Source organism: Sminthopsis crassicaudata, chromosome 1 (genome assembly GCF_048593235.1).
Source record: "Sminthopsis crassicaudata isolate SCR6 chromosome 1, ASM4859323v1, whole genome shotgun sequence".
Classification (NCBI taxonomy): Eukaryota; Metazoa; Chordata; class Mammalia; order Dasyuromorphia; family Dasyuridae; genus Sminthopsis; species Sminthopsis crassicaudata.
The window spans coordinates 71,453,966-71,463,214 of NC_133617.1; the positions used below are offsets into that span (position 1 = coordinate 71,453,966).

Genomic DNA, 9,249 nt, shown 5'->3' on the forward strand with positions numbered 1-9,249 from the left:
TGTGCGTGCATCAATGAGTGACACTTTTCTTGCTCTTAAATTTTATTTCTTTCCTTAGTTATTGTTGTTACTCCTCTGGCTATTTCATGATATTACATCACCAGGATCCCACCCTCCTGCAGATGGAAAGGTTCCCAGCCTGTTTTTCTGAGCCAGTCCTGAGTCTAAAGAATATCTCCATCTTTAAGAGGAAGAACTAAGTGATTTCACAGTAGTGGCCTATTATGAAACACAAATTAATTACAGAATATTATAAGAATATTCAATGAAGTGACACTAAGGTACTAATCCTTCAACTGCCATTTTAGTTACTAGATGACAGATACTATTTTAGTACAGCAGCTATATGGATTAAAAAAAAAAACTAAAATGAATCAACTGAATATAGTGCAAAATCTTTACCGATAATTTATATGACATTTGCAAATAACTTTACAAATATCTCTTTTTATCCTCAGAATAATTCTGTGAGGTAGGTACAGTTATTATCTCCACTTATAAACGAGGAAATAGTCTAAAAAGATTTAAGTAACTTTCCCAGGGTCATATAGTGGCTAAAACAACATTAGAACTCAGGTCTTCCTGTCTCTAGGTCTGACTAGAACTCTGTTCATTGAACTGCCAGGACACTTACTATTTGACAAAAATCTAATGGGAAAATTAAAAAACAATTTCAGAAAAATTAGGCTTAAGTGAGCATTTTATAACATATACCATAATGAGCTCCAAATGGAAATATGATCTATGCAAAAAAGATAGATGAAATAAATTAAAGGAAAATTCACGGAAATAACAACGGATGAGGGAAGAATTCTTGATCAAACAAAAGAGAGAGAATCACAAGATTTAACCCAAAACAAATAGTTAAACTGGGAGGAGGGGAGGAAACTTTCCAGTAAATTTATCTGATATTATATCCAAGATAAATATAGCACTGATTCAAATATATAGGAACAGGAGTCATTCCCCAATAAGATATAAAGTTTCCTAAAGAAGACATCCAAGCAACCAACAACTATATTTAGGAATGTTTATAGCAACTCTTTGTTATAGCAAAGAACTGGAAATAATAACTAGAATTTAGATTTTAAAAAAAAGTTGGTGCTATCATATATATGTGTGTGTGTGCATAAATTTTTAAAAATCAAGCTACTTATATTGGAGTCATTGTTTTATATACAATTCCCTTTTCCTGGTCTTTGTATATTGAAATTTCCATGTTTGCTGATAATTTCTAGTTCAAAATACAAAACATAAAAAAATAAGTGATTTTAAATGTACACATTATATATACATATATATGTGTGTGTATATATATATATATGTATATATATATATGCATATATATATACATGAGTGTGTTATATAAAAAATAAAGATTTGCATTCTTTCAACTTCTCCCTTTCCTTCCTCAACCAGCCTGTTGTGGTCAATTAGAAAGCAATGAAGAGTTTCCCATAGCTGGAATGCACTTCTTCCTCTGAATTTCTAGCTTTCTTCCAGGATCAACTCATTTATCACTTCCTATGGGAAGCCTTTCTTGATTCCCTTCAATTGGTAGTACTTTTTTCATCTTAAAATTGTGTTGGATTTGTGTTATGTGTTTACACACTGTATCTCTAAACAAATGTATGATTCTCGAAGGCCAGAATCTTTTCTTCATATTCGTAGGACCTAACATATAGTATGCATTGTTGAACTTAGAAGATATAAGGTTCTGATTATATCTGCTTCTTTCACTCCTATTCATGTGTTTCTGAACAAAGCTAAAAAATTATGAAACTATGCTGACAAGGACCTCTATAAATATTCGTTATTTCTCAACCAAGCCTTCACTGTAACAACTGTAACATCTTATTTGATAGTAAAGCAATATCTCATTTTCTTCTCATGGTAACTCTGGAAGATAGGTGCTGCTATTATCTCCATTTAACAGATGAGGAAACAAGTTAAAAGAAGAATTTTTACCAGAAACAATTGAAGCAGAGTTTGAACTCAGGTCTGATTGACTCCAACTTAAGAGTTCTAACCACTGGCCTATCAAGCTGCCAAATGATCCTAGTTCTTCCTAATTGATTCTTTGTCCCACCCACCATCGTAGCTATTCAAGCCCCTTTCCCCAAGCCTCACACAGAACTGTCTCCTCTTGCCCTTTCAGCTGAGAAACTTGTCTCATATTTCACTGACACACACACACACAAAATTGAGGGGGCAGAATTAAGATGGCAGAGTGAGAAGAAGCCTTGGAGTCTAGCTCTTCCTCCATACCTCCTCAACAAAGATCTAAAGAATGAGCCAGACTATTCTGATTGGGAAAGCCAAAAAGTCACATTAAGCAATTTTCCATCCCAGAGTTTAGGGAGACAGAGAAGTTTTCAGACACAGGAGAAAGGGACTAAGGAGGTACTTAGTCCAGTACTTAGGGACTAAGACTAAGACAGGAAGGAGATTCCTGAGCAAGTGCCGAGTGCAGAAATGGGTATGATTTGTCAGTTACCTACCACCTAGTGCTGGAGGAGAGAATTAGTTTTGAGCATCAGTCCCAACTATGTACTGAATGCTGAACAAGTTTCAAGAAACAAGTGGTAGCTGTGTGGCTCTCAACCTAGGAGCAGAGCATAGCATCCCAGACCAAAGTGGGGAGGCTACAGATCAGTTGACCTGAACTTGCAGAACTTCTCAATGGGCCACGTTGACTAGGTCAAGAAGTAATCTTTTGAAATTCCTAACCAGAAACAAAATGACAGAACCAAACCTGGGGCAGGAACTTGCAGAATTCAGACCAAGAAGGCAGTAAAAAGATCTCAACTCAGATCACACAACTATGAAGGCACTAAAAGCTTAAAGGCTCTCAGCCAGTGTAATCATGTTCTTCTCTAAATTATAATCTTCTCTGGGAGCAGGTTTCTTGGGGGCTTCTGGAGGCAGCCTTAGTTTCAGTTCAATTCAACAATCACCTCCAATGCAGCTAGGAGTTAAAGTCCAGATCCTTTGTTGTCTCCTTCCTTGAGCCCGGTTAACTTTCTTAGAGGCCTCTCTCTCTCCTTGGTTCTGAGAGCTCTTGCTGTTAGTCCTTCGTCTCTGCCAGCTTCAGCCTCTTGTCTTCCCAATGTCTCCAGCCAGCACAAAGATGGAAGTGGGAATGAATCTGACTCCACCTCTGAGAGTGGGCTTGTCCCGAAGTCCCTCCTACGTGAGGCTCTCTAAAGGTGTGAACTAATGTGAGAACTCTCTTAAAGGTGTGAACTCTATAATGGTGAGAACTAAGTACATCTTAGTACTCTATCAATTGCACTGACTGAGCACCTTGTTCTGGCCCATAACCAGAAGAAAAATGAATGAGATCAGAAACTCAAGCCAGACATCCCCATCCCCATCCCCATCTTCCTAGAAGGGTGCAGAACCTGGCACTAACATAAAATCCAAAGTCAAAAAGTAGGCTCCCCAAAACAAAAAACAAAAACCCAAACCAAATGAGAAAAAAAAAAAAAGTTATCATAGCAACAGGGAAGTTCAAGACACAGAGAAGACAATGACTCAAAAAAAGAAATCTACAAGGAAAGCTGCAAAGATAAAAATAATTTGGACATAAGTCCAACAAGAATTCCTATAAGAGTTATGATCTAAAGGAGCTAAAACAAATGATCCTAAAAACCAAGTGCGGGCAGAAGGTGAAAGAATAGGAAAAAAGACGAGTTAGAGAAGAAAGATGTGAGAAGAGAGCAGTATGGAAGATACAAAAACTATAGTGAATAAAATAACTCCTTGAAAATTAGAATTGGTTCCATGAAATATTATTGTTCTGTAAGAGATGAAACAATTTGTTTGATTTGTTCGGAAAACAAACTTAGAATATGAATAATTGGACCATGAACAAAAAAGAAACTAGATATCCTATATCAAGAAATCATGAAGAAAACCATCCAAATGGATTAGAACCAGAGGGTAAAATAGAAATGGAAAGAATTCACTGGATATTTCCAGAAACCCCAAAATGAAAATTTGCAGCAAGACAAGAGCCCAAGTTCCCAAGGAAAAAGTACTCCAAGAAGCCAGAAAAAAAATTCAAAGATTGAGGAGGAGCCGCTCTCAGAAGCGCGCGAGATTTAGCAATCATTGCAGAAATGAGCCGGGGAAGGACATGGCGAGCACTGGAGTTTCTTTGCTAAGAAAACGCAATGGGGTCCTGGAAAAGTTGTACGCCAGTGAAAAATTACAGAACATACAGGAACATGCGCCTCGGCGCAGCGCCTGGCAACAGCGAGCCCAAGTGCCAACCAGGAGCCGGGCTGCTCGGTCCAGCTACGGGCAGGGACACTCAAAGGGGTGCATCCCCCGGAGGGCTGCAGGGGATTTTTTTTTTTTTTCAGGAGCTGTCATCTGCACTCGTGGAGGAAGCGTCCGCGGGACCCTTGAAACGCCTAGCTAGTGCTTATTTTCCTAGTTCAGAAGTGAGTTCCGGGCCCTGGGAATGCCAGGACGGCGGGGAAAAGATCCCTCCCCGGCCCTGCTAGGGCTGGCTGGCTGAGTAACGGGGTGGGGGATTCCCACCTGCTACCCCCGCCTGGACTGAGGAGGGGCAGGGCCGCGCGTGGGAAACTAAAAGGCCTACTAGCCCCCAAAGTCCTTTTCTAGCAGCTGCGGCTCAGGCCACCCACCCTGAGGCATGTGGAGCCCCCCCCACACAAGCCAAACAGTCCGGGTTCCCTCTCTCTTCCTCCCAGACTTCTAAGCAGTCAACGGCCCCTCCCCCCACCTGAGCGGGAAAAGAAACTTCCGGCGCGCAGAACGGAAGCGAAAACTGTGACAGTTGAGGCCCGATAGAGAGAAGGGGGCCTGTTGCGCAGGCGCTTTTCTTCCTCCCTCACGCAAGGTGTGAATCTTTATCGTGTGGGCTTATGGGTATCTCCTTTTGCGCACGCGCCAGGGGGCGGGCCTGCGAGTTTGAAAGATCCTATTGGCGGCACAGGACACAGGGGGTGGTGCCCGGCTTAACTTTCATCTCATATATACCTGTCTTTCTTTCCTCTGCTTATTCTAGCGCCCCGCATCAGATGTGCGAGTTCTAACTTCTCCGGGGCTGCCACAAGAGAAAGCTTCTCGCTTCCGCTTTGCAGTCGGAAGTTTGCTGTCCGGCAGGCCGACGCGGCAGTGATCGGGTTTGGCCGAGAGCTCGGAGAGGCCTTGCTGCCCGAGCGAAGCTCGGCCCGGCTGGACTCCGTTCCCTTCTCCGGCCCTCGGGCTTGACAGGTGAGCAGTCGTGAGGTCGGGGGTCCTGGGGGAAGGAAGGGGCCGCGGCGGCCGCAGTCGGCGGGGCGGGGGACGCGCTCTGGGAGAAGAAAGGGGCCTTTCTATGGGCCAGAGACGAGGCAGTTGTGGGGCGCGCTGGGGCTTGACTCCCTCCCCGAGTAAGTCCCCCGGCGGCGCGCCCAGCGACTCGCTCCGCCGGGTCGGGGCCTCCGCGTAGTTGCGGACACTTAGTTGTAAATACCCGGGTGGTGGGAACTTCTTAGAGCGGTCCTCGGACTGACGTACCGGGAGGCAGAATCGAGTCTGCCCACGTGGACTGCTTCCTTAGCAACCGTGCGTGCATCGCCCAGTTAGACCGGATCCGGGCAGGAAAGGACCTCAGATCACCTGGTCACCGCAGTTGTTTCTCAATGGGGAAACAGACCTAGAGAAAGAATGATTCGGCCTTATACCTAGTGAGTAATAGGGGGGGGCTCAGATTCTCCGGCCCCACAGCAGTTCTTGTTTTCTGATTGGAAAAGACTTGTCTGTCCCTCGCTTCTTAATAAATCTTTGTATCAAAGGAAGGACCCACCAAGGGCCTCTGTGGGTGTATATATATATACACAAGCTGCCCTGGGCCTGCTCAGTCATCATTTGTTGTTTTATACATATATAACTAGACTTGAACAAGGTGTGAGAACAAGGGCCAGACAGAAGTTGTCGAAAATTCTGAAGTCTGGGGGAGCAATACGAGGGTCTGTATTGGAAGGAAGGAGCAAGACAAATGCTTTTTTTTTTTTTTTTTTTTTTTTTTAACTGATTCAGAAAAGTCCTCAAATAGACTGGGAGTGAACTAATTGGTCTCCTGTATTAAGTGATTTTTGTGTCTATAGCTAATTGGGCAACCAAGGCAAACTTCGCCCACCCCCAAAATCACCTCTCGATATCATCTTTAGATTCTAGTTATCTAGATGACGTCAAGATGAGAAAATGGATAGAGGGCTGGGCCTGAAAACTGTAGGATTTTACAAGTTTGGGAATCCTGGGAGAATATAGAAGGATTTTGTAAGTTTTCTGCAGTTAGAATGGTTTGGTACAGGCCTGAAGAGACTTCCAGGCCTTGAAAATTGTGTAGTCATAGGATTTAAAATGGGAAGTGACCTTAGGAGGTATCATCTTACTGAACAGGTGACTTATTCAAGGTCAGAGAAGCGAGTTAGTGGCAGGTCTGGGGTTCTAATCAAGGCCTTCATTTATGGGTGATCAGTTTTGACATCCATATGGTAAATGTAATTTTCAACCAAAAAAAGAAGTAGATTTTTAGAAGCTGCAAAGTTTCTCTTTATCAGAGCATCTTGCATTTGACCGTTATGTTATCCTCCTTGGTCCTCTTGCCCTGGAGACTAGCCTGTGAAATTTGAACTCACTTTGATTCCCTCAGGCTCCTGAGGACTTGACACCTTTTCATTTAAGAGTTTATAAACCCCTACAATTCACACAGGTGTATGCTAGGTTATAGGGATGTAAGACAAAAATTAAAATTTGTGCCCTCAAGGATCTTACTTTGTGAAGTGGGATGGCAAACAGCATATGTATGTATACTAGGAGTTGAATCTTAAGGGATTTGTTATTTTCCCTACCATGTAGCTTTGAACTTCAGATAAGTGAGGGCTCTTTTTGGCCTAATTGGCCATTTCCCTCTGAGGATTCTATGTCGCCTTTTCTATCCTTCCCCCAGTAACAACAGGGATATATCTATTTTTCCCTCTAGGCCTGCCATTCCAAGAAGATGGGCCGAAGAAAATCAAAGAGAAAGCCTCCTCCAAAGAAGAAAATGACTGGCACATTGGAAACCCAGTTCACGTGTCCTTTCTGCAACCACGAGAAGTCTTGTGATGTAAAGATGTGAGTAAGGGGCTAGTGGTCACGATCTTTTCATGACCTTTAGGCTTGGATGAATTACTTTCTAGACAAAGACATAGTAGCTCAAGAGATTTTATTGATTGTGCCCAGAAGGGGTTTCTGGCTAAGTTCTGTTGGGGATCTTAGATCCAGTTGATAATGCAGTCAATAACAGTAGATTCCCAGTCACTGGACATGTTTTGTCTTTTTAACCTCAGGAAGAAAACTCTAACCAATGGCCTAATAACTGCTAAAATTAAAAATTAAAAAAAGGGAGTGGTGGTGGAAGGGATAATTTCCCAAAAAGGCATCCAACTTTCCTGGAGTTAGGATTATCCTGGGGCTTGTCATTGCCTGTGACCTTACTTATTATTGGAGCTGGATCCTACTGGACCCCAAACATGGTATAGTGGTCTGTTTGCTGGAACAGTCCTATAAATACCTGGCATACAAGTGACATTCAGAAGTACATTGACATCCTACTTCAGGCAAAGGATCAGCAATTGTTTCATTGCCCGTCTTTAGCCTTCCTCCATCCTTGTCACCTGGTCTAGCAACTTAGGACTCAGATTTAATTTCTCCCTAGAGGCCAAACTTGGTTCTCCTCATTCAAAGGATTAGCCAGCCAAGCAGGGTGCTCTGTACTAGGGATACAAAGACTGCCTTCAAACAGCTTCCATTTTATTAGGAGGGGCATATGATTTGAAGAATGGCAGGTCCCTCTGCTGTTGCCCTATTGCTGATCTGTATGTGTTTTATTTCAGGGATCGAGCACGAAACACTGGTGTTATATCCTGTACAGTGTGCTTGGAAGAATTTCAGACGCCTATTACATGTAAGCTTTTTGAGTTTGTTTTCTGAAATGATTCTCTTTCCCTAATTCCTTAATTGGCAGCCCCTTAGAGCAGTGAGCCAGTAGGAAATGATGTGTAGCAGAAGAGAACAAGAGAAGAGATTTGGATTGATGGGAAGTAGTTAATATTCAGACTTTCTACCCCCCTACTCATTCGTTGCCCAAATTCTTGTGGTGAACAGGAAACATATGCTAGAAACCTCTGAATCTTACTAGAAAAGGTTGGGGGGAGGTTTGAGTTCTTGGCAGGGACCTTAAACTGTGAGATAAGAGCCACTTACTTGTGAGCTTCACACAAGAAATAGGTGCCCTTTAAGCCAATGGGCATTCCTAGCACATGCACGCTAATGTTGCCCTTCAAACTTACAGTTTCTTTAACTTTGGATTCCACAGATCTGTCAGAACCCGTGGATGTATACAGCGACTGGATAGATGCCTGTGAAGCAGCCAATCAGTAGTGGCTTTGAGGACCTGGCCTGCTTGCTGCCAAGGGTGGGCATCCCATTGGGCCCTGAGTAGCTGGAAGACTTTCCTGAGACCACAAAGGAAGTGACTCCTAAACTTCAATTGTCCCCTCCCTAACCTGGGGCCCACCCCTCCATCCACCCCCATTCCTTCTCTCCAGAACAGTGGAAGAAGAATGGCTCCCTCTGTAGCTCTAGTCTGAGCTAGGCCTATACCTATTCTTGAAGTTCTTGGACTGGCATCTATCTGCATTTGTTTGTAGGTGGGAGGGGCAGTGGTGGAAGGCACCAACCAAGCTAGGCAGCTGCCATGGGTCTCTGAAGGCTCGGGGGAAAGTCTTCTGTCCCCCAGCCCTCTTGAGACCAGACTTGGCCCCTCCCCCCAGGGGAGGTGCAGATACTGTGGCCTTACATCAGTCAGATGTGGCTGAGTTGTCTCAGAACTCCACCAGTACCTGGCTTCCCAGCGAGCAAAACAGCCAGGTCTGGGGGAAGAGAAGAACACAGGAGTGGCTCCTGCCACTGGGACTTAGCACTTGATTGGTTTTATCCTCTATCATTTTAACTGTAATCTTTCCTCCCCTTTCAGAAGTGACGATTTCAGGCTGTCCCTCCTGTCAGTTACTACAAATAATACTGACCTAGCTGAGAAAGATGGGGGTTTGGTGGGTTGACGGGGTAGGCAGGTGGAGGGAAAGGAACTGTTAGTGTCCCTTTAATAAACTATTCTCTAAGGGATTTCAGTATTTGTGATTATTGTCCTCTAACCAGCATGGCTGGTGAGAGAACTTTCAGGCA

At 43.6% G+C, this 9,249-nt stretch overlaps 1 protein-coding gene across 2 annotated transcripts; it reads left to right on the forward strand.

Moving 5' to 3' along the window:
• The first annotated feature begins 4,911 nt into the window (after positions 1–4,911).
• Positions 4,912–9,189, forward strand: ELOF1 (elongation factor 1). 2 transcript variants are annotated; one of them, XM_074311134.1, is made up of 4 exons: positions 4,912–5,250; positions 7,004–7,137; positions 7,899–7,969; positions 8,381–9,189. In XM_074311134.1, the coding sequence occupies exons 2-4, from the start codon at positions 7,022–7,024 to the stop codon at positions 8,443–8,445; spliced, it is 252 nt and encodes an 83-aa protein (XP_074167235.1). In that variant the 5' UTR covers positions 4,912–5,250; positions 7,004–7,021; the 3' UTR covers positions 8,446–9,189. The 2 variants fall into 2 exon arrangements, with proteins under 2 accessions (XP_074167235.1, XP_074167244.1); XM_074311143.1 differs by lacking the exon at positions 4,912–5,250 and adding an exon at positions 5,577–5,705.
• The last annotated feature ends 60 nt before the right edge of the window (positions 9,190–9,249 follow it).